Here is a 25,686-nt window from a genome sequence, read left to right as displayed (position 1 = left end):
ATATTTATTTAAGTTGTATAAATTCAAAATGATTAATAACTTGTATTTGAATTTATGTAATGTTGAAAATGACAGTATCAGTTGTATACACTCATGGCATTTGATCAACAACAAAGCGGGGTGCCTGTTGCATGGGTCGTGGCATCACGAAACACATCAGATGATATTGCAATATGGCTGGAGCAGCTCATGCACAAGTGTTTCCAAATCCGTCTTGATTGGAAAGTCAATGCTTTCATGGTTGATGATGCACTGGCTGAAATTAGTGCCTTGAGGTAACTTTAACATTGTCATGATATAACCAAACTTGCATTTTTTCTAAAAATCCCACACTAAAATGCATTGAATATGGCAGGAGGATCACAGGTTGTGATGTGATCTTATGCATTTGGCATGTATGGAGGGCTTGGTTGAAAAATGTCAATCGATTGGCCACTAGTTCCATAAAAGCCAAGGAGATGTTCAGTGAGTTAGGTTTCATTATGAAACACACTCTCAATTATGAAGTGGAAGATGCAATCAATCAATTTTTTATCAAGTTTGCAAATGAAGAGAAGTTCTTAGACTATTTCAACAAAAATTGGGTCACTGGAGATAAGATTCGTAAGTAAAAAAAAAATTTGTATTATATGCATTTTTTTATTTTATAAAGGTGATATAGTGAGACTGACATCGTTCTATTTGCAATTAGGTATGTGGGTTAAAGGTTGTCGGGAGTTTCCTCATGCAAATCAAGAGACCAATAATGCTGTTGAGTCATACCATTGTTACCTAAAAACAACATTTCTATCTGATAGAAGGAAAAAATGTGCCCGGAGGATGGATTGGTTATTGCATATGTTACTAACAACAGTTGAACCTTGTTATTGGTTCAAGGAAATCTTAAAAGAAGAAGGATTTCTAAACAACTACAAGAGAGAAAAGCAGCTAGAATCATCAGTGGAACGAGCAAGAAAAATTTTGGACATTGATTGTTGTCCTCATGAGAACATAACCCATGCTTATTGGGTGAGAAGTCAGACAGATCGAGGTAAAAAATACCTTGTCACCTGGTATTGTAAGGATTTTATAACGTGTGAATGTCCATGGTCTATCCGTGGAAACATTTGCAAGCATGCCATAAAGGTTAATTGGTTGTATTTCCACTCGGATACTTCAAATCCATTGCTTCATCAGCCTGCAGAGGATAACATATGCAATGACCCACCTGAGATCAATATAGAGCCTCAAAACCATGATGCAGATGTCGATGCTACTCTTATGGCCACAAATGTTGTTGATGCAGATGCCGAGGCACTTCATTTGGCAAGGGAGGAGTTGTTTAGCTATACACATCTCATTTTCGATAACCCTCCTACTACTTTGGCAAAGACAATCCAGTTGACTGGTATGCTTAAAAAAATGTTGGATGAAGCCAATAACTTGCATGTTACTGATTTTGACTTCACACCTGGATTGGGTTCTCTTGATCCATCTTTGAAGAGGAAGAAGAGTTTCCTTAGCCCCACAAAGAAAAGAAGAAGCAGCAGAAAAAACAGTGGTTTGGAAATTGATTTAAATGTTGATCCATCAGAATATGAACCATTTGAGTTTCGATACCTCAATAAGCGAGGACGTCATCGGCCAAATAATGTCGTGTCTATGGTTCCAGGTTAGTTTCATGTGTTGAATAGTCATGGTTTTAGATTTAAGTATTTAATCATCACTATTCTCTAACATGTGGTATGTTTATTTTTACAGCGATGCAACAATCCCCAACCATGGCGATAACCCAAGACCAAAGAGAGATACAAGACCATCCAACCTTACCTGCCATGCCAGGTACATTTGACACTCTTTCATTGTGTGTGCATATATACCTTGATGCTCTATAAAATTTCTTTGTGATATCGTTTGACATTTTTCTAGGTAACTATAGAATAAGTGGAGAAGCATCATCTTCTACCATGACTGATCATCTATGGAAGGACTTCAACTCTAGTGGGAATCAATGAGGTATGCATAAAGAATAGATAAGCTAGGTTATCATGGCGTCTTTGGGTGGCCCTTTATCATATGATAAGTATATTTATGTTTTCCCATTGTTATGTTGTTATGAAAATGCCTTTTTCATAATCTGTTCATGGTCACTGAAAAATTTTCTCGCTGTCAAATAGAATCTCTTTACCTATTTATGTTCATGCAACATGTTTGATTTTTATACTTAAACATGTACTTACTATGTTCTCATACCTATGTTCATGGTTCGATGTTTATTAGATTTATAGATCTTTATATTTTACATCTTTATAAAGTTCTGGTTAGATGATCAAAGGCCAACGAGGTTTGGACCTTATCATTGCGTTTTGTGTTGTTGAATTTTTGATTCCTTGCCTCTAATCAAAGATCTCATTGGATTTTCATGACTTCATCAAGCTGATTTTTCCTCCATGGAATAGTATATGATAGCGTAGTAGATTGTTATGTTATTTTAAACATGCCCTCTTCATGATTTGTTGATGTTCACTGAATGATGTTTTGTCCTTTTATGCTTGTGATAAAGTGTTAACTGTCTTGTAGACTACTCCTTATTTGTGATCCTGAATTTTGCAGGCATATGAACTCCTTCTAGAAAGGGCAAAGACAAATGGAAACATGCACTCTGCAAGAGAGCTAAGAGATGACTAAATAGCAAAAGCCCTGAAGGTGCTTGGATGCTCTTTGAAGAGACAATGGAAGGGACACAGATTTTTGTTGATTGAAGTGGACAGATTTGAGCCGAGGAAACTTTTAAAGCTGTTGACTTATGCACTGTATTGGATTCGCTACTCCTTTCTTTGAGCTATTATGTTCTCTAGCCTCTGGTGTGCCTCTTTTACTGTCGCAGTGGTTATTTCTATTCACTCAAAAAGTGATGATTTGTAAAAATTTGAACTCAGATCAAGAAGCAACTATATATATATATATATATATATATATATATATATATATATGGCCATAGTAAAGTTTTCTTGTTTATGAATTTTTTGTGTAAATTCCCATAAAAAAATATTTTCTAATTGTTCCTAACGGAGTAGTAAAAAATGTGATCTTAAAGTGCCACAATGTGACTGTGTATCAATTAAAATACATGAAATAGATATCGTTAGTAACCCAAATGATAAGCATGTTCCATGTTTTCAGTAAAATTAAAATGCTATTGAAGGGTAGCTTGAAAGAGACTTTAGATGAAGGAAATCAAAGCAACAACATTTTGTGGCAAAGGATTACTCTATTAGAGTACACATAGCTGGTAATATTGATTACAGAGTCTGAGTTGGTTCGAGCATTGCATCAGCCTCTAAAACAGCAATGGCCAAAACCTGCACACAGGTAAAATATATATAAATCCACTCTTCACTTCACTACTTTGTGAATTGTGACAAAGCAGAATCTTACATCATCTAGAGCTGAAGACTGTTTAGATACTATTAAGTTGAGCTTCTCAAAACTTGACAGGGACGTTTAGTCCCTCTCTCTGTTAGTCCTTCTGTAACCTTCGGCAGTATGTTATAAAATGACATTGTAAATGAGGACTGCTTATATTAACAAGGAAATGGAGCCAAAACCAAAAGTCAAATTCTTGTTTACAGTCTTGTGTTAACTGCTTTTTAGTAGAAACAAAAAGGTGCAATTGTTCTTCCATACTTCTTAGCTATTGTTGCTGTTGTGAGACTGAATCCTAAACTGATCTATGTAGCCTATGTATTTTCAAAGCTTGGAGTATCCTCAAAAAGGGAATGGCCATAATAATTAGAAATAACAAAGTTCCATGGGATGGCCATGCATTTATGAAGCATGTAGAGGGAATTATTAATTTTCAGTTATCAATTTTCACCATGCATTTATAAAGCATATTAATTTTCAGTTATCGATTTTCACCATGCATTAACTGCAAGTAATCCTCTTAACTCTCTTACAAGAACAGTGAGAACACCAACTGCATATTTTCTAGTTTTTATCTAAGAATCCCTTTGTAGAGGAAAAACTAGTGCAAGATTTGGAGGAAGAGGAGTGGTCACATGGGAGATTTAGCATAGTAGACCATCATGATGGATGTGTTTTCTTGGAGAAATATTGACATTTCCTTACTTATGACACACTAGGTCCTTACTATCATGATAAATCCACAAGCACAAGATCTGAAATACAGAGAAGTCAAGCCAAAATAGAGTTGTGATCTGGGAAAACTATTGAGATGAAATCCAAGGGGGAGACAGGAAGAGTGACTGGGTGATTGAGAAATAAGTGTTATTAAGAATAAATTTCTTATAAACATAGTAAAGAAACCTTTCATCATTGATCAACAACCAACGAACAAATTATCTCACAGGTAGAAAAATTTTTATGTGCTTCTTGTTGGCAAGACATTCTTGAGAGGATCTCAAATCGAATTGGCAACTAGACCTTCCAATCTTTGAACTTGGAAGGTCGTGTGACCTTGATCAAAGATGTTCTTCAAGCTTTATCGCTATACCAAATTTCAGCATTGCCAATGCATACGCTGATTTATAAAGATATCACTACCAAATTCTAAGATTTCTTGTGGCAAGGCACTAAGCACACTAGGAAGTGGGCTATAGTGGCTTGGGAGAAGGTATGTTAACCAAAGGTTGTAGGGGGCCTTGGATTGAGGGATCCATAAATGCTTAACAAAGCCTTGTGATCCAAACTATTGTGGTGTTGGTTGCAAGGGGGTGGGAACTCTTCAAACAAGCATGGAACATAAAATACAATTAATCCATTTCCCAAGATGATAAACTCCCCTCCTCAATTTACTCCCTCGCCCCTTGGTTTTTCCAATCTTAACTTTGACGGGGTTGCCGAAGGAAATCCAAGCCTAACCAAGTATGGAGGATTATTCAAGGACTGGCGTGGAAATACTAAGGATATATGTTGGCAACTTTGGAATCACCAACAACAATGTTGTAGAGTTTATTGCTCTAGAACAAGGTCTGCAGAGCGCAAGCAAATAAGGCTTTTCTAATATCCAAGTGGATGGAGATTCCCAACTGGCCATATCCACAACTCAGAAATTTATCTAGGGTACCCTTGTGTCAAAAGTGGTTAAGAGTTGGGATTTGAGTTATTGGTTTCTCGAATTCAAATATTGTTATCCACCTTTCCGTATGTGATCACATTACATTCTTGTTGGACTGGGAATAAGGTAAGCCAATCTTCTTGTAAATTGGGGATGCTGGGAGAGAGAATTGACTTTTAACTCCACATGGCCAATGCAAACCCAAATCAGTTGGGCCAATCAAATGATTACTATCGTCAAGGAGGATAAATATACCCCATGGGGGGTGGACCCATGCACCGACAACCTTTTCTAATTTCTTATGGCTATAGGTTGTGTGTATATCTTGATGGATTTTTGGTTTCTTGGTAATCTCTTGTTTTGGATATCTCAGCCTTTTTTGGCTACTCTCAAATTTCTGGTGAATGCACTACGAACCTACAAATCCATTAAGCGTAAGATTTGGTAAACTTTTGAAATGTTGTAGACAACAATAGAACTTATTGCCATAATAAAAAAGTTCCTCAAATTACAAATTTTTTTAACTAATTGACAAACACAAAATGTTAAAAATAATGTATCATTTTAAATATAAAGGAAACGCAACTTTAAATAATATATCATTTTAAATGAACTAAGAAAAACTAAACTAAATTAACCAGCTTTAGCTATATTAAATTTTCACATTTTAAAATATATTAAAAAATAATTTATAATTAATAACAAAATCATTAAAAATTCTGCAGAGGATGCTTTTAACATTCATATATATATTTGAAGCGCAAATAAATGATAACACATATGTTTCATATATTAAAAAAAATAATTGAATGTTTAAAAGACTACCAAATAGATGGTAATGGACTATTACAAAAGACTCTTACATCATTTCTTTATGATGTTTGGTATGTTATTGAAATAAAGCTGCTCCTTTTCAGAGTTTTCTCACAGCCATTTACGCAATTGAATGTTCTATTCTTAGCAATCAGCTTCTACCCGTGCCTTATTTACCTTAGTTTCAAGGGTTGTTATAGTCAACGATATATATTAATCAGAAAGGTTGGAGTAACTAACTTTGCAGATAGCAAACTTGTATAAGCCAGTAACAACCTTTGAAATCACCTTTACATTGCAAAACTGACTCACTTTTCAGCTTCATCAGTATTGATTATGAAAATAATACATATCAAATAAAAAACAAAATGATATTTCTAAATATCAAATTGTTCTTATCAGGATTCATTAGCCCAATTGGCCTGGTTCATATCAAAATTCCTTGGCCCAATTGGCCTCACTACCCACTCTAGGCATGCTAGTCTGCCTCTTGGCAAACACATCTACTTTGAAGTTCGCCCCACACATCTGCCCCTTACTATCAACACGAGGCATTGGCATCAGCTTATTCAGAGGATGTTCAAAACTCTGCAAGCCACCTGATGTAGAGAAAAAACAACCTGCAGGGCCAAATGCAACATCAATATAAATAAGAGACAAAAATTAGATCACTATGCTTGATGTGTGAAACAGTCAGAGAATAGATAAGGTCTAATTTAGCAGTTGAATATTACCTCGGGGAAAAGGAGCAAAATATTTTCCACATCCCTCTTTGAGGACATGTGGATCATCAGATAGGACAAGTCAACCATCAGGTGCAGTGCCCCAGAAGAAAGGCACTGAACCATCGGTATCCTGGAAATAAAAATAGTGTCCAAGTCAGAATGCCAAGAAATCCACAATTTCTAAGGAAAGATTTTATTCAAATAAATACTCAGTGCAACATTTCTGGGGTCTAATGTGTTATCACCCAGGTTGTTCCCTATGACTCCCAAGGGAATACGGCCGGGGTAACCACTAACCAATCTTTGGATTACAGTTTCTAGCCAAACTGTAATCAGAGAGGGCTCTCTCTTTATGATTTGTCTCTGTTCTGATAGTATCTTAGGCTAGATGTGAAGTTTTGATTTTGGTTTAAATTTGTTTGGTTGGAAAAGGTTCAGTCAAACGTGTATGCTCTTACCAGTATCTTATATAACATTGGGCAATGGAGTCAGTGGTCCTTTGGTTTGGTGTGCTATGTTGATATAATAAGGAAAGCTGCAGAGCAGGATAATTGTCCGAGGAACAATGCTTTGAAATTGAGTTTGTGTGTAACATGTTCAGGATAAGAAAGGCAATTAAGGATCTTTCTATAAACTGATACGAAATAAAAGCAATTGTTACCTGGAAGCATTTAAGAATTTCTAGATAACATTCACAACATGGAATTAAATGTAACATGAGCATTTAAGAATTCATGTCTGTTTTAATCCTGAAGAAAACATTTACAGCAATATAAGATTGAGCACAGGGTGTTAAGAAACATGTCCTGAGCTATTCTTTTTCTTTGTTGCTAGATATGATAAGAATATGAAAATGAAATAACATAGGGAAACAGAACAGAGTTTAAAGGAAACATATCATTCCACCAGACAACGCAAGGATTCTGCAACAGCACTTAAATTATCAACAAGACACCATAGCTTTAGGAAATCACTGAGCTGAAATTGCTCTTTGTATTAAACTTTTCTGTAAATACAGAGTATACATGCCTCAGAGTAAAAATTACCAACCCCTTATGCGTTACTAAGGGGAGTATATATACAAATTTACATAAGAAAATATCAGAAAGGAGAGTGAATGTTCCATAAATGCTCAGTTAATTGCTGGAGTGTAGCCGCTGAGAGAGTAAATGCTGTGATCACTTTTAGTCCCTTAGCTGTCAGAAAAAGGTCAGAGACTGCTGACTTGGTGGCTCTTGGAGTTGGTTAGGGGTGTACCGCCAAAATTTACGCATTTCTTTATCTTTTTGGCTAGCCGACATAGTCTAAATGCTGAGTCTGCATTCAGCTGCTTTTAATGCTCACTTTATCCTTCTGTTTGTTTGATAGTGACCTGGAGCTGGCAGTGACTGAACAGCTGGAGCTACCGTGGCAGAATTTGAAGCATTGCTTGCCACCAATCTTCCTTTGGCATCTGATGTCTCCGAATTTTTATTAGAATCTCATCGGCCTCTGTATACCGCCAAAAGTTAGGAGGAGTTTCAAACAAATGATTTGCCTCACTTTCAATGAAAAATAGGCCTTCAAGTTTAGTGTACAAGCTCTGTGCTGTTGGAGGCCCTGTTTCCTCAGGAGTACTGCCAGATGCTGTGATTTGATTTTCAATGTAAGTAGCCATTCTGTTGGTGAATTGATCTCTGGTAATCAATTTCCCTGTGCTGTTCAGCAGGCCAGGCAATCCCCTTGCTTGCAGCATTCCCATTTTGAGTTTATACTCCTCCACCTCAGCCTGTATTTCATAGCATTTTCTTTCTACAGTCTGTACATAACTTCTGAGAGTTAGCACCTTTTTAGCTGTGAGGATGGCCTCTGTTCTGTTGACGATGCCAATGGCTGCCAGCTCCTCTTTGTCTTGCCTGTTCAAAAAATCTATCAGTTGGTTTGCCTGCTCAGGTCTGTTTCCTAGCACTGTTTTGGCCCTCTGGATTTCTGTCTGTGCTTGGCCAACTAAATCCATGTACTCATGGATTGTTTTGATGGATTTCCATTGTTTGGTGACAGCTTGGGTAATCTTACCCCACAAAATTCTTTTTATGTCGGCCATGGTACTTTCCAGATTGAGCTCTTTTTCCAGGGCCTTTATTTTATCCTTTAGGGCCTTAATTTCTCTGCCCTGTTCTGCTATAGTTACCTTTGATTTGTCATACTTGGCATCTATCTCTGCCAATTTGTCCTTTGCTTTCTTTATCTCATCTGCCTGGAGCTCCATTGCCTTGACAGCCTTGGTCAATTCTTCTACACTTGGGTGGGCATCTGGAGCTGCTGTTGTGCCTGCTGCTTCTGTTGTAGGGGCCACTGTTGCCCCTGAAGTTGTTGCTGTTGCTGAAGCTGTTGGAGGAGCCTGGAGTGTAGATTCTCCCTATTTTTCTTGTAGCGTTCCTTCCAGTTCTTTCTCCAATTCTTTGATCCTCTGATCTTGCTGTAGAAGGAGGTCAAGTTGTTCATCAAGCTGTTTTTCTTTTTGTAGTTCTGCTGTCTGGGGGTGTTCTGTAGGTAACAACCCCAACCTCTTCTTCATGGCATTCAGATCATCATCTTTCTTCTTTATGAGGGCCTTTACACCTGTTGGATCACTAGGATCATGCCCTAGATCAATAATAATCTCCTCCAGAGACTTTATTCTATTGTCCTTGGCCTTAGAGGACATCCTCTCAAAATCAAGCTGAGTGTTTGTGTTCTTCAAGGAATCTTTCAGCTCATGGGCCAGTGTGGCCTTATCAACCAATGTGGCATAGACCATCTCCCCAGTCTGCTTGTGGAGTTCAATCTGGTCCATAGGATGTATGTCTTTAGCTAGGACCTCCACCCTTGTTTTGATAAAATCTGCAGTTGTCATTGGCTGTGGCCCCTTGGGTTTGAAATGGCTGAATATAATTTTTTCTTCCTTGAAGTCATAGACCGACATCAATCTTTCCTGCTGGGCTGGTGTAGCATCTATGAACTGTTTGTAAACCTCAGCCCTTAATAACTCATTTGCTGCCTTGATCTTTTTAAAAGAATCCTTAGTGCTTTTAGGCTTCTGGCTTTGGTGAGATGAGGATGACACCTCCAAACCAAGCTGTAAAGTCTGCTCTTGCTGAAAGGAGCTTGTCCCTGTATGTTGGCTTCCCTCCCTGTCCTTTCCTGTGCTGTTTAAGACATCTTCAGTAATGTCTTCCACCTCAGGGGAATCTGCCCTCTGTCTTTTGGCCTCTGGCTGATGGGAAGGTCCACTAATAGGAGTGGACTCTTCTCTCTCTCTTTTAGAACCCCTCTCCTCATGGGTTGGGGTTTGCAGAATAGGTGCTGTAGGAGTCTGAGTATGTGGAGGAGGAGTTTGATCTTTCAGCTGCTCTGTTTGTTCCTCCCTCTGCAGCTCATTTTGCTGCTTAGTTTGCTGTTCAGTTGAAGGGGCTGCCTTCTCTTTCAGTGTTTCATGTTCTGCATCCATTATGCCTTTGCCTTTATCCACTGCTGCTGCCGATGTAGAGGGTGCCTGTGGTGCTGTCCTTGTCACTGAGGTCCCTTCTCCTACTGAGTGAGGCGGCCTGAAAGGTACCTGCTGCACATAGTCCAGGTCAATAGTCTTCTCAAGCTCTTTCATGTTTTTAAGCATTCTTTCTTCTTCAGTTAAACTCTCCACTAGGGTGTCCAGCTGCCATTCTTGCAAATTGGCATACTTTTCTATGTGTGGGTAGTGACAGTGCTTAATACCTAGGAGTCTGTACTTATTTCTCCTAGCAGTGATGAAACCTTGAGGGTCATAAGGGACCCATCGAAAACTATAGGACAACTTATATTTGTCTTTGAGGATCAAGTCTGCAGATTCCCATCCTTCCTTCTTGTTCATAATGAAGGGGCCCAACTCATTTTTGAAACTAAGGTGGGCCTTTTTCTTGGAGCTGTGGAAATGGGTGAGGTCTGACTGAATTAATTGCCTGTAATACTCCAAGGCAAACAACCTCATAGGTACATACTTGGGGAGCCTGTATGGACAGAGCTCACAACCATAAATTCTGAATACAGTATGGTGTTCATATAGGTACCAGTCACCTATTTTATATTTTTTAGAGAGCTGCAGAGCTTTCTTGATTTCATTAGATATTCTAGGTGGAGGGGAGCTCATCAGCATGCAAGAGACTGGGTACACAAACTGGTCAACAAATTCACAGTAGGTATAGGGTGAATTTGTGACTTTATGATAAACTGAGGTCCAGAAGATGACAGATCTTCTCTCCCCTTTATTATCCAGCCTTCTGATGTAACATGGGAAGGCTTCAGAATGATGAAACATGAACAGATGGTAGATGTAAGCTGAGTATCTGAAGACCCCCTGTCTGTCCACCTTGCTTAATCAATCATGAATCTTATTGGCTATAAACTTAGCAAAGTTATACTTTCGGGTAGGGGGTTGACGCGGGCTGTAAGCAGACAGCAACACTAGCATGGATTTATCCACATGCTCACTGTTTTGGTATCCCAATACATAGGCTATCATGTCTAGTAATAGCCTGCCTATATCATCGAAATGCTCCCTCAGATAGGGAGGTGGCCCTGTAGGCTGGTATTCAGGTCTCATGAAGTTCCGGGTGACCTTTTGCAGCTCCTCACTGGTCATCTTATCACCAGTTTCCAGCAAATAAGTTGTGGAGAACGAGACCAGCAACTTTGTCTGATCAAACTGTAACATCTTGTTGATGGAGTCAGCATTTATATAGAAGAGGATCCTCCCTGATGGAGTATTGACAGCTCTGTGCTGGACATCATAGTGTTCAGCACATAGGTGGATGATTTCAGGGAAAACATTCACAGCTGGGAGACAGTAATAGGGCAGGTTTGACTCCCATATCCCATGTGTACCATGCCCCTCCTTATAATCTTCCCTTAGTTGAGTGAATGTCTTCAAGAAGTCCCTGTCTCCCTCAAATTCCCCAATGAGGCAATCCTTGTCAATGAATGGCAAGGCCTCCAGCTCCTTGTTGGTTTGATTTAATGGAGCTACACTGAGGAAGAGGATGCAGAGGCTGCCATGCTATAATCTGAATTTGTGCAGGTGGAAGTACTGGCTTAACAAGTCTATAAGGACTTAAGTAGCAGGTGAACTGTAAACATAGGCTAGTGTCTTCCTTTTAATGAAAAAATGCAAGCTGGCTTTTGAGGTTTACTGCAAATTCACAGGGATGTGAATTGCTAATGGCAAGCTTTAGAGACAGTGATGTTTCTTTGGTAAGAATGCAGGTGGCCTGTACTCGGCAAAAGGGAACAATGCCGAGCACCTCGGGGGCAATTTTACAGTTTTAGCCCGCGGACTGATCGCTCCAGGGTCGAATTGTGGTTTAGGGATGGTGCAGATTGTTTGGGTTCACTTCAGATGGCAGGCAGAGCTGAACTTAGGAGTTTTAGCAGTCTTTTAATGGTGAATTTTACAGAGAATTGGAATGCATGGGCAAAGTAGGAAAACTGGCGAAATACCTGGAAAAACTGGCTTGAAATCTTGCGGGCCGGCCTGTGGAGGCTTAATGCCGTCGAATCCTAAATTTGCAGCGGTTGTAATGTCGAATTTGATGGCTGGAGGACAGATTTCGCGGCAGCTGGTCGACAACGGCTACTTCTTTTGCGCGTGATAATGACCGAAAACGACTCATTTAGTCGTTTATAACGTTAATTTTGGAAAAAATGTGCATTTGGCGCTTTTCCGCCGATGACGTCATGGCGGGGCCCGGGTACGGAGGTGACGTGTCTGCTGAGGTGTCCGCCAGGGTGGCAGGACACGGTGGCGGGTGGATGCGGTGGCAGGACTGCGTGGAGGGCCACGGGACGCGGGGGCGGGCATAGGTGAGGTGACGTCAGGATGACGTGCGCATGACGCAGGGGGAAGGGTGGTAACAGGGAGGGTGGTAAGCGGGTTCCCCGCACCGCTTTTGCTGGCAAGTGGTATTGGGGAGGGGGGCTCCGAACAACCCCGGCGATTGACACGCGTCCAGGGTACGGAGGTGGTAAAACCGCTTTCCCCGGATGCTAAAAGTCGGCAGGTCGGGGAACAGCAATGACCGCCCACCGTAAGATCTGGGCGCCTCGAGATCGGACGGCTGGCGGGTCCTCCGACGGATCGTGCAGGTTGGGGGGGACCCGCCGGCCGATTAAAATATTCTTTTTAAATATTTCGGGCGGGGACCTTAGAATAGTGAGTTTTTATGGGTTTTTTCGGGATTTCTTGGGTTTTTTCAATAATCTGAATGGGGTTTATGGTTAGAAAGGGTTTTTATAGGCTTTTCTTTGCAAATGAAGGGTTAAATGAGTGGATTGAGCTGTAGCAAGGGAGAGAGAGACAGTGGAGGCTCATCAAAGTGACCAGATGTCATTTTGATTCCTTTTCAGAGAACATACGGCTATAATGCCAAGGGGAGGGATATTTATACAAAATTTTGGGGTTTATACACCATGGTGTTAATACTAGTAGGGGAAAGGTAATGTAGGGAGGTTTACATAGTAGTGTTAGAGTTAATATGGATGAAGGGGTAAATGGAGGGGAAACCACTAAGCTTATTTGAAACTTGCTTAGTTTAGAGAGTAGATCAAAATGAAAAGATTTTTAGACAAGAAATGTGGCTTCTGAATGAACAAGAACCACCATGAAACCATGATGTTCTTCCCTGAATCTCAGCTGATGAGGGGATGTTAGTAATGAAATGGAAGGGGGAAGGAGGGGGGTTAGTCATGCTCCTTGCTGTAACTTGATGAAGATGAACACCTTGTCAATTGATTGATTTTACTCTGGTAAACACAGTTAACATATCTGCAATGGTAAAGATAACCTTTCTGCAACCCCAACTACTTACCCAGCTTCTTACCTAGCATTTTTATTACTTCTTGGAGGGTGCACTTGGACTTGCAGACCCTTTACTTGCCTTTTCTTTTCTTTGGCCTTTTCTTTTGTTTTTCTATCTATTTCTACCCTTATTGCTTCCAAGGCCCCAGATTAAACAGTTGGGAACCTTAATTCTCTACCTAGCTACTTGTCCGCCAAGATTAGACTGTTTGGACAGACTTCTTTCTCTATTCTACAACTGAAAATTTAAAGCATGACATGGTCCAGATTAGGCTGTTGGACCATCCATCAAAATTGAATCCTTATCAAGATATATACATACCTTGTCTCCTTATGAAAAATATGGGATCTTTGCATCATCAAAGCAGAGCATATTTGGATTTTCTATAACCAATCATGAAACATGAAACCTATTGATATAGGTAGCAAACAGTGGCTCCACATGGGGATGGCTTTTCATTTGAAAGACCAAGAATAGCAGGTCAGATTGCCTTGGTCCATGGCTGCCCAAATCATTCTTGAAGTTTGCTGCTTTGAAGTGCCAAATTGTGTGCTTCTCTTCTTGGTAGACCTCTGATTCTATTTACCTTCTGCTGGTCAGTCAATAAACTTGGAAAACTGCATTTTTACAATCTAAACAGAAAATAATATGTACATCTGCATATATACAAGGGAGAATCGGGTTGCACTCATGGATGATATTCAAAATAGTGCTTCAGCATCCTGCCATTCACAGGTCCTTTGTCCAAATCAGTTTCAGTGAGACTTTTTAGGAAGTAAGTGTTGTTACCTTGCACTGCTTGGATAGCAAATGGTCCTCTCCATAAAGAATCAAATTTTCCATGTTTTCCTTTCTCTTCTCTTCTTGCATCCCACTTGAGGACTTTATCACCAACATTAAAATCTTCTGCTTTGGTTCTTCTGTCAAAGGCTTTCTTTAGTTTTTCTTGTAACACTTGAACCCGGCTGAAAACTTGGTCTCTGGTTTGCTGCAAGCATATGATTTGATTGATTCTTCTCTGCATATCATTTGGTTCAGCTTGGCTTTCTTGAAGAAGCTTCATGACAGGTATCCCTAGTGATGAGGGAAATCTGGCCTCTAGTCCATAAACCAATTCATAGGGGCTGGTCCCAATTGATCTCTTGGTTGTTAGTCTATCTGCCCATAAGGCATTGACTAGTTTCTTGTGCCAGTTCTTTTTGTTCTCTTCAAGTACCTTCTTTATAATGTTTACAAGGCTTTTGTTTGATGATTCAGCAAGGCCATTTCCTTGGGGATAGTATGCAGTAGAATGGCCCAAAGTAATATGAAATTTATGGCAAAAGTTCACCATTTTCTTGGATCTGAAAGCAGCAGCATTGTCTGTAATAATTTTATCAGGGCAGCCAAATCTAGCTAGTATGTTGTTCTCCAAGAACTGAATGATAGTGGAATCATTTGCTTGTCTGCATGGAACAGCTTCAATCCACTTGGTGAAGTAGTCTGTGGCTGTCAAGATCCATCTATGTTGGCCTGAAGATGAGGGATGAATTTCCCCAATGAAGTCCAATCCCCATTGTTGAAAAGGTCTCTCTGTTGCAATAGGCCTTAAGGGAAGTGGCAGCAGTTGTCTCCTTCCTTCAAACACTTGGCATTTATGACATGATGTGATAAATTTCTTGACATCAGAGAACATGGTGGGCCAGTAGTATCCAGCCCTTAGTATTTTATCCACAGTGGACTTCCAGTACAAGTGTCCACCACAGTCTCCTGCATGAAACTCTTGCATGATATTGTTAGTTTCATTTTCAATTAAACAGTGCAGCAATATCCCTTCATGGTTTTTCCAAAGTAAATTGCCATCCATCACACAAAATCTTGATGTTTTCATTTTTAGGAACCTACACTTAGTTTTGGACAGTCCTGGGGGAGCACACAGGTTTTGTAACACATAACAGATATCAGAGTACCAAGGGGATTGTTCAAAGGCTACATTGATCTTTGGAGTCGCCAGCTCTGTTTCACTGTCCAGCTGATTGATGTCTAAGGCTTGAAAATTTGTTTCTGTCATTAATTTGGCCAAGCCTTGCCCTTTTATTAGTTTTGTAGGTTTTATCTCAATGTCAAATTCCAAGATACTGGCAATCCATTTTCCTCTTCTGCCTTCTAAGTTTTCTTGGGTGAGAATGTCTTTGACAATAGGACTTGGCACATATGCTTTGACATGGGAATAAAGGATATAAATCCTAAAGTCTTTGATTGCTTTGACTAAAGCATAAGCTTGTTTTTCCATGATTTGATATTTTAAAGGCGCATCTCTAAGAGCTTTGCTAAAGAAAGCAATTGGCTTCTCATTTCCTTGGTCATCCTTTTGTAGTAAAACAGCTGCAATAGTATGTTGGGAAGCAAAAGAGAAAATGATAAATTCTCTGTCAAACTGAGGATTGGTCAAGACTGGGGTTTGGGTAAGGGCCAATTTTATACCTTCAAATGCTTGATTGGCTTCAACAGTCCACTTGACCTTTGAATCCTTTTTCAGCATGTTGTTTAATAATCTGCTTAGTTCTGCTAAGTTTGGAATAAACCTTCTCAAGAAATTGATTTTTCCCAAGAATCCTTGTAATTCCTTGACATTTCTTGGGTTGGGCATTTGTAAGATGGCTTGGATTCGGTCTGGGTCTATTCTAATGCCATCTTTTGAGATGATGTGTCCTAAGAGCTTGCCTTCTTCTAAACTAAACAGGGATTTCTTGGGATTCAGAGAAATTCCATATTTTCTGCATTTTAGGAAGATCTGTCTCAAATGTTTTAGATGCTCTTGGTCTGATTTTGAGAAAGGTGTAAGGTCATCTAAATAAATGACTAAAAAGTCATGAATTTCCTTGGCAAAGGCAATATCCATTGCTCTTTGAAATGTTGCCCCTGCATTCTTCAATCCAAAAGGCATCTTTACATATTTGAAAGTTCCCCATGGGGTTATAAATGTTGTTTTGTCCTGATCATCAGGGTGAACTAAGATCTGGTTAAAACCTGAAAATCCATCCAGTAATGAGATCCTTGTGGCCCCCACTACTCTCTGCAAAATGTGATCCATCTTGGGCAAGGGGTAATTGTCTTTGAGGGATACCTGGTTTAGATTCTTTAAGTCCACACACAGCCTGATCTCACCTGTCTTCTTTCTTGTAGGGACTAAGTTGGAAATCCATTCAGAGAATCTGATTGGTGCTATGATGCCTGCTTTGAACATTTTATGTACCTCTTGTTCCATTGCTGGGAGAAGCATAGGATTGATTCTCCTCAGTTTTTGTTTAAAGGGCCTTTGGTCAGGCTTGAGAGGGATGGTATGCTAGATAACAGAGGTATCATAGGACTTCAGGTCCTCATAACTCGATGCAAAAACATCCTGGAACTCTTTGAAGAGGTCAATGTATTTTGGCTTTTGGTCAGGAGGTAAGGACGCTGATAATTTGATTATCTTGGGTTTGTCAATTGTACCTATGTTACATTCTTCAATGGCTGCATTTAGGGGCTGCATTTTTGGTTTTCTGGGAATATCATTTGAGTCAAAGATGTCCTCTAGTGGGGTTAGGCCTGTTGGTAGAAAATTGTCCTTTAGTTCAATGACTTCAGTTTCAGCGTTGGATACTCCCTCTTCCCAGTCAATTTGTTGAATTTGCTGGATGTTTTCTATATTGAAAATAGTTGGATTCAGCATTTGTTTTGCAGTCCTAGGTGATATTGGCTGAGCAGTCTGTTGGAACTGTATTTGTGATGGACTTGCTCCATTGAATATTTGTGATTGACTTGCTGTCTTAAGTATTTGTGATTGACTTGCTGTCTTAAGTATTTGTGATTGACTTGCTGTCTCATTGTCAATATTTAATCCTGCAAATTCTTGCTGCAGAGTTAAAAACAGGTTTATTTGCTTGTCATCCTCAAATACTTGCCAATCATTGATGTTGTTTGGAATGGAGGGTCTGTGTTTTACTTCAGCTGTGAAACGATGGTGGGGTTCAAAGGGCAACTTGCAGGTACTTGCAAATGTAGCCAAGCTATGGGCATGAAGGTTCTGGGTCCTAGGGATTTTCATAATCTGAAATTCAGTAAATGAATTTAATAGTTCAGCAGCAGCAGACCTATAGGATCTCAGCCTTTTGTCATTGGTAACAAAATTACCCTTAACCTGTTGAATAACTAAGTCTGAATCACCCATGATTGAAACCTTGGCCGCTTGTAAGAATTTTACTAACTTGAGGCCTAGCAGAAGAGCCTCATATTCTGCCATATTATTAGTACACCTGAAATTTAATCTGTAAGCTCTGCCCTCTGCATGGCTATTTTCTTTATTGTGTACCCAAACTCCGGCCCCTGCCCCTAATTTGTTGACTGAGCCATCAAATTCAAGGAACCATAGAATATCTTGTTGGGAAGGAGATTTTATGATCTGTTCATGGGCTGGTAATGTAAGTAGCAGTTGTGGTTTTTTCTCTAGCTTGTCTTCTAGGACAGTCTCATCATTCAATTGGCTGTTTTTGACAATTAAGGCAGCAGCACTATCTAATGTTAGATTGACTGTTGTTTTATGAGTGATACTACTCTCATTTGCGTCTTCCTCTTGTATGAACATCTTGGTTTCAACTTCACCTTTTGAGGGAGTAGTTGCATTATTGAAGAGAATGTATGAGTCCATGTCTGAATGAACAGCATATATAGGAAAATTTTGAGGTTTTTCTTCACTGCTGACCATATACTTCATTAGTGTTTCTCTATACAGTCTTTTTGGTTGCCCAAACACAGAGATGGTGGCATATGACATGTCTAATTGTAGGGAACCTTGGAGTTTGGCTCCCCATGATCTTGATAACAGCATTCCATACTTAGGTGGGATATCAGCAACTACCACATCCATTAGGATTGTCTTGTTTGGGTATTGAACTAGAGAGACACATAAATCTTTTATGAGACCTAGGCACTTGACTTGGCTGGAGTCAAAGGAAAACAGATCCTTGTATGGTCTTGTTATGTCCAAATTCAATCTTTCCATGACTGCTTTTGGCATAAGGTTGTGAGAGGCACCTGAATCAAACATTGCATTATGTAATATTTTATCATGAACATGTAACCTGACATAGAAAGGCAGTACCCCTGTGACTACTGTTTTTCCATCCACTTCTGGCCCAAAAAGGAGTTCTGGGGTGTCATCCAGTACATTGACATCATCTTTGTTGCTAGTGAGTTGTAGGGACCTTTTGATTTGTAATTTATAGCCGTCATGCTTGGCTAATTCCGAGAGAGGGATAGCTATTTTTATTTTGCTAATTTCTGTTTCGAGATCAAAAGGTTTTTCAGAATGGGTTTTGGGGTTATAGGTGACAGTTCTCTCCTTGTTCATTACATCTTCTTCTTGATTTTTATTTTGTCTTTGGGATTTATCCTTGTTAGTCAGTTCTTGAGGAGTAATATTTGAATTAGGATGAGAGGATGAAGTGTCCAAGGACTGCTGTCTTGAGGACAGTGGTTCAGTGATTTCTTCAACAATCACTTCTTTGGTAGGTAAGTTTAGTTGGTCACTAGGTTTTGTGACTATAACTTTTTCAGGCTGCTGATTAACCTCTTTCTTTTCAGGCTGGTTGATATTCACAGTTCTGCTCCTCAGCTTGTATTGTTTATGGACTTCATAAACAGCAGTGTCATAGCCTTGTTTAAAGTCAAAGGATTCACCTGATTTAGTTTGGAACAGTTTTATTTCCTCATCCTCATGATCTTCTTGTGTTAAGAAAACTTGACTTTCACCGTCTAGCCCTATCAAATTTATCTCAGGATCTTCATTTGGCTCAGTCAATGTGGAAGTTTCAGCATAGTTTTCCTGAAATGGAGGTCTGATTCCAGGATCAGCATTGGCCCTGCCATTGTTTGTGTTTGGGTTCCTCCTAAAATTTGGATTTCTAGGAGGGTTATTTTGTGGTGCTTCCCATGATGCTTTTCTTTCCACTGATTCCACCCTATCACCCAATCTTTTCATGCTATTGAGTATGGCATCAAGCTTTTGGTCAAAGGCTGTGGGTTCTTCTTTGTATATGCTTCTCTTTTCTAACCTTGCCCTATTTCTTTTGGCAATCAAGTTTGCTTCTACTGTGACAGCAGCCTTTTGAGCGTCTTCAAGGGTTTCAGGTTCTCTTTCCCTCAACTGAAATGCTATGTCAGAATCAAATCCATCAGGGAATTTGTACAAGGCCAAATCAGGGGGGGGTCTCAAGTTTTGTGGTATTGCATTGTACACATTGTTGAATCTAGCACAATACTCTAGAACAGTCTCTTGAGGGCCTCTCTTGATTGTTTCATATTCACCAAGTATGTGCAGGGGATCTTTCTTCTTCTCCCATCTGGTAGTAAAGGCCTGATAAAGCTCATCAGGGGTTGTGATAGTGTTTGCAGCAATTGACCTGAACCAGGTTCTAACATCACCGGTCAGGCTTTGGACAAAAATTCTCATCCTCACACTGTCATCATCTATCTCATAGTTTTCAAAGTGATCTTGCATCCTCTTAGCATGTTGAATAGCAGAGTAATGGCCAGTGGAGTCAAAATATGTGATTTTGGTTTGGTAATCCTGGGGTAGAGCTGGTGGATTAGCAGGTAGCCGCAAGGGTGCATATCTATTTGCCATATTTGGTGGGTTGGGTGTATTTATAGGGACTGCTGGGATAATAGGAACAGTGGGTACCACAGGGGTAACAGGTGAAGCTGAACCTGAATGATGGTTGAAGGGGATATGTGTAGTGAATGAGGATGAGGGAGGAGGACTTTGAGATGTGGATGGTGAACTAGGAGAAATTGGAACAGACCTAAAGAGGACTTTAAGTGGAGTAGAAAAGGTTGGGAAAATCTGCAACTGAGGTCAAAATAGCAGGCTGGTCCTGCTTTTGTTGCTTCCTGATGTTTCTTGGAATAGTGTTTGGATTATCAACAATGATGGGTGGATTAGGGTCAGGATTAGCCCTAGTATGTCGAGGATTTTTCTTAGGAGCCAGTTTCTAACTGTTTTTTAGGACTTTTATAGGAAGTTTTTATATATGCAAGGACTGGATGAAGATTTTGGAATGGCTATATACGTTTCAAAGCTAAGATGAAGATTCCCTAACAAGCTCTTCCCTAAAGCTGTCACTGTGGTACAAAAACAGTTCTAAGGCCTCTTGGCTGGTTTCAGGCTTGATGGTAGCTTTGGAAGATAGATAGTAATTGAAAAATCCTAAGAAGTCCCCAGTGGAGTCGCCAATTATGTTATCACCCAGGTTGTTCCCTATGACTCCCAAGGGAATACGGCCGGGGTAACCACTAACCAATCTTTGGATTACAGTTTCTAGCCAAACTGTAATCAGAGAGGGCTCTCTCTTTATGATTTGTCTCTGTTCTGATAGTATCTTAGGCTAGATGTGAAGTTTTGATTTTGGTTTAAATTTGTTTGGTTGGAAAAGGTTCAGTCAAACGTGTATGCTCTTACCAGTATCTTATATAACATTGGGCAATGGAGTCAGTGGTCCTTTGGTTTGGTGTGCTATGTTGATATAATAAGGAAAGTTGCAGAGCAGGATAATTGTCCGAGGAACAATGCTTTGAAATTGAGTTTGTGTGTAACATGTTTAGGATAAGAAAGGCAATTAAGGATCTTTCTATAAACTGATACGAAAGAAAAGCAATTGTTACCTGGAAGCATTTAAGAATTTCTAGATAACATTCACAACATGGAATTAAATGTAACATGAGCATTTAAGAATTCATGTCTGTTTTAATCCTGAAGAAAACATTTACAGCAATATAAGATTGAGCACAGGGTGTTAAGAAACATGTCCTGAGCTATTCTTTTTCTTTGTTGCTAGATATGATAAGAATATGAAAATGAAATAACATAGGGAAACAGAACAGAGTTTAAAGGAAACATATCATTCCACCAGACAACGCAAGGATTCTGCAACAGCACTTAAATTATCAACAAGACACCATAGCTTTAGGAAATCACTGAGCTGAAATTGCTCTTTGTATTAAACTTTTCTGTAAATACAGAGTATACATGCCTCAGAGTAAAAATTACCAACCCCTTATGCGTTACTAAGGGGAGTATATATACAAATTTACATAAGAAAATATCAGAAAGGAGAGTGAATGTTCCATAAATGCTCAGTTAATTGCTGGAGTGTAGCCGCTGAGAGAGTAAATGCTGTGATCACTTTTAGTCCCTTAGCTGTCAGAAAAAGGTCAGAGACTGCTGACTTGGTGGCTCTTGGAGTTGGTTAGGGGTGTACCGCCAAAATTTACGCATTTCTTTATCTTTTTGGCTAGCCGACATAGTCTAAATGCTGAGTCTGCATTCAGCTGCTTTTAATGCTCACTTTATCCTTCTGTTTGTTTGATAGTGACCTGGAGCTGGCAGTGACTGAACAGCTGGAGCTACCGTGGCAGAATTTGAAGCATTGCTTGCCACCAATCTTCCTTTGGCATCTGATGTCTCCGAATTTTTATTAGAATCTCATCGGCCTCTGTATACCGCCAAAAGTTAGGAGGATTTTCAAACAAATGATTTGCCTCACTTTCAATGAAAAATAGGCCTTCAAGTTTAGTGTACAAGCTCTGTGCTGTTGGAGGCCCTGTTTCCTCAGGAGTACTGCCAGATGCTGTGATTTGATTTTCAATGTAAGTAGCCATTTTGTTGGTGAATTGATCTCTGGTAATCAATTTCCCTGTGCTGTTCAGCAGGCCAGGCAATCCCCTTGCTTGCAGCATTCCCATTTTGAGTTTATACTCCTCCACCTCAGCCTGTATTTCATAGCATTTTCTTTCTACAGTCTGTACATAACTTCTGAGAGTTAGCACCTTTTTAGCTGTGAGGATGGCCTCTGTTCTGTTGACGATGCCAATGGCTGCCAGCTCCTCTTTGTCTTGCCTGTTCAAAAAATCTATCAGTTGGTTTGCCTGCTCAGGTCTGTTTCCTAGCACTGTTTTGGCCCTCTGGATTTCTGTCTGTGCTTGGCCAACTAAATCCATGTACTCATGGATTGTTTTGATGGATTTCCATTGTTTGGTGACAGCTTGGGTAATCTTACCCCACAAAATTCTTTTTATGTCGGCCATGGTACTTTCCAGATTGAGCTCTTTTTCCAGGGCCTTTATTTTATCCTTTAGGGCCTTAATTTCTCTGCCCTGTTATGCTATAGTTACCTTTGATTTGTCATACTTGGCATCTATCTCTGCCAATTTGTCCTTTGCTTTCTTTATCTCATCTGCCTGGAGCTCCATTGCCTTGACAGCCTTGGTCAATTCTTCTACACTTGGGTGGGCATCTGGAGCTGCTGTTGTGCCTGTTGCTTCTGTTGTAGGGGCCACTGTTGCCCCTGAAGTTGTTGCTGTTGCTGAAGCTGTTGGAGGAGCCTGGAGTGTAGATTCTCCCTGTTTTTCTTGTAGCGTTCCTTCCAGTTCTTTCTCCAATTCTTTGATCCTCTGATCTTGCTGTAGAAGGAGGTCAAGTTGTTCATCAAGCTGTTTTTCTTTTTGTAGTTCTGCTGTCTGGGGGTGTTCTGTAGGTAACAACCCCAACCTCTTCTTCATGGCATTCAGATCATCATCTTTCTTCTTTATGAGGGCCTTTACACCTGTTGGATCACTAGGATCATGCCCTAGATCAATAATAATCTCCTCCAGAGACTTTATTCTATTGTCCTTGGCCTTAGAGGACATCCTCTCAAAATCAAGCTGAGTGTTTGTGTTCTTCAAGGAATCTTTCAGCTCATGGGCCAGTGTGGCCTTCTCAACCAATGTGGCATAGACCATCTCCCCAGTCTGCTTGTGGAGTTCAATCTGGTCCATAGGATGTATGTCTTTAGCTAGGACCTCCACCCTTGTTTTGATAAAATCTGCAGTTGTCATTGGCTGTGGCCCCTTGGGTTTGAAATGGCTGAATATCATTTTTTCTTCCTTGAAGTCATAGACCGACATCAATCTTTCCTGCTGGGCTGGTGTAGCATCTATGAACTGTTTGTAAACCTCAGCCCTTAATAACTCATTTGCTGCCTTGATCTTTTTAAAAGAAGCCTTAGTGCTTTTAGGCTTCTGGCTTTGGTGAGATGAGGATGACACCTCCAAACCAAGCTGTAAAGTCTGCTCTTGCTGAAAGGAGCTTGACCCTGTATGTTGGCTTCCCTCCCTGTCCTTTCCTGTGCTGTTTAAGACATCTTCAGTAATGTCTTCCACCTCAGGGGAATCTGCCCTCTGTCTTTTGGCCTCTGGCTGATGGGAAGGTCCACTAATAGGAGTGGACTCTTCTCTCTCTTTTAGAACCCCTCTCCTCATGGGTTGGGGTTTGCAGAATAGGTGTTGTAGGAGTCTGAGTATGTGGAGGAGGAGTTTGATCTTTCAGCTGCTCTGTTTGTTCCTCCCTCTGCAGCTCATTTTGCTGCTTAGTTTGCTGTTCAGTTGAAGGGGCTGCCTTCTCTTTCAGTGTTTCATGTTCTGCATCCATTATGCCTTTGCCTTTATCCACTGATGCTGCCGATGTAGAGGGTGCCTGTGGTGCTGTCCTTGTCACTGAGGTCCCTTCTCCTACTGAGTGAGGCGGCCTGAAAGGTACCTGCTGCACATAGTCCAGGTCAATAGTCTTCTCAAGCTCTTTCATGTTTTTAAGCATTCTTTCTTCTTCAGTTAAACTCTCCACTAGGGTGTCCAGCTGCCATTCTTGCAAATTGGCATACTTTTCTATGTGTGGGTAGTGACAGTGCTTAATACCTAGGAGTCTGTACTTATTTCTCCTAGCAGTGATGAAACCTTGAGGGTCATAAGGGACCCATCGAAAACTATAGGACAACTTATATTTGTCTTTGAGGATCAAGTCTGCAGATTCCCATCCTTCCTTCTTGTTCATAATGAAGGGGCCCAACTCATTTTTGAAACTAAGGTGGGCCTTTTTCTTGGAGCTGTGGAAATGGGTGAGGTCTGACTGAATTAATTGCCTGTAATACTCCAAGGCAAACAACCTCATAGGTACATACTTGGGGAGCCTGTATGGACAGAGCTCACAACCATAAATTCTGAATACAGTATGGTGTACATATAGGTACCAGTCACCTATTTTATATTTTTTAGAGAGCTGCAGAGCTTTCTTGATTTCATTAGATATTCTAGGTGGAGGGGAGCTCATCAGCATGCAAGAGACTGGGTACACAAACTGGTCAACAAATTCACAGTAGGTATAGGGTGAATTTGTGACTTTATGATAAACTGAGGTCCAGAAGATGACAGATCTTCTCTCCCCTTTATTATCCAGCCTTCTGATGTAACATGGGAAGGCTTCAGAATGATGAAACATGAACAGATGGTAGATGTAAGCTGAGTATCTGAAGACCCCCTGTCTGTCCACCTTGCTTAATTGATCATGAATCTTGTTGGCTATAAACTTAGCAAAGTTATACTTTCGGGCAGGGGGTTGACGCGGGCTGTAAGCAGACAGCAACACTAGCATGGATTTATCCACATGCTCACTGTTTTGGTATCCCAATACATAGGCTATCATGTCTAGTAATAGCCTGCCTATATCATCGAAATGCTCCCTCAGATAGGGAGGTGGCCCTGTAGGCTGGTATTCAGGTCTCATGAAGTTCCGGGTGACCTTTTGCAGCTCCTCACTGGTCATCTTATCACCAGTTTCCAGCAAATAAGTTGTGGAGAACGAGACCAGCAACTCTGTCTGATCAAACTGTAACATCTTGTTGATGGATTCAGCATTTATATAGAAGAGGATCCTCCCTGATGGAGTATTGACAGCTCTGTGCTGGACATCATAGTGTTCAGCACATAGGTGGATGATTTCAGGGAAAACATTCACAGCTGGGAGACAGTAATAGGGCAGGTTTGACTCCCATATCCCATGTGTACCATGCCCCTCCTTATAATCTTCCCTTAGTTGAGTGAATGTCTTCAAGAAGTCCCTGTCTCCCTCAAATTCCCCAATGAGGCAATCCTTGTCAATGAATGGCAAGGCCTCCAGCTCCTTGTTGGTTTGATTTAATGGAGCTACACTGAGGGAAGAGGATGCAGAGGCTGCCATGCTATAATCTGAATTTGTGCAGGTGGAAGTACTGGCTTAACAAGTCTATAAGGACTTAAGTAGCAGGTGAACTGTAAACATAGGCTAGTGTCTTCCTTTTAATGAAAAAATGCAAGCTGGCTTTTGAGGTTTACTGCAAATTCACAGGGATGTGAATTGCTAATGGCAAGC

At 40.3% G+C, this 25,686-nt stretch overlaps 1 protein-coding gene and 1 long non-coding RNA gene across 2 annotated transcripts; one reads left to right on the top strand and one right to left on the bottom strand.

The window, feature by feature from the left end:
• Positions 1-1,068: 1,068 nt before the first annotated feature.
• Positions 1,069-1,994, top strand: LOC149259461 (uncharacterized). Its single transcript, XM_089375843.1, has 3 exons — positions 1,069-1,651; positions 1,741-1,821; positions 1,909-1,994. The coding sequence occupies exons 1-3, from the start codon at positions 1,261-1,263 to the stop codon at positions 1,992-1,994; spliced, it is 558 nt and encodes a 185-aa protein (XP_089231969.1). The 5' UTR covers positions 1,069-1,260.
• Positions 1,995-6,276: 4,282 nt separating this feature from the next.
• Positions 6,277-6,721, bottom strand: LOC149259460 (uncharacterized). Its single transcript, XR_016247289.1, has 2 exons — positions 6,607-6,721; positions 6,277-6,492 (listed from the first exon to the last, which is right to left on the bottom strand). It is a non-coding gene; the product is annotated as an uncharacterized LOC149259460 (long non-coding RNA).
• Positions 6,722-25,686: the final 18,965 nt, after the last annotated feature.

The sequence above is a fragment of the Pinus tabuliformis genome, chromosome 6 (genome assembly GCF_031772625.1).
Source record: "Pinus tabuliformis cultivar Carrire ecotype Pingquan chromosome 6, CPIR1, whole genome shotgun sequence".
Classification (NCBI taxonomy): Eukaryota; Viridiplantae; Streptophyta; class Pinopsida; order Pinales; family Pinaceae; genus Pinus; species Pinus tabuliformis.
This window is presented reverse-complemented; position numbering and strand designations above follow the sequence as displayed.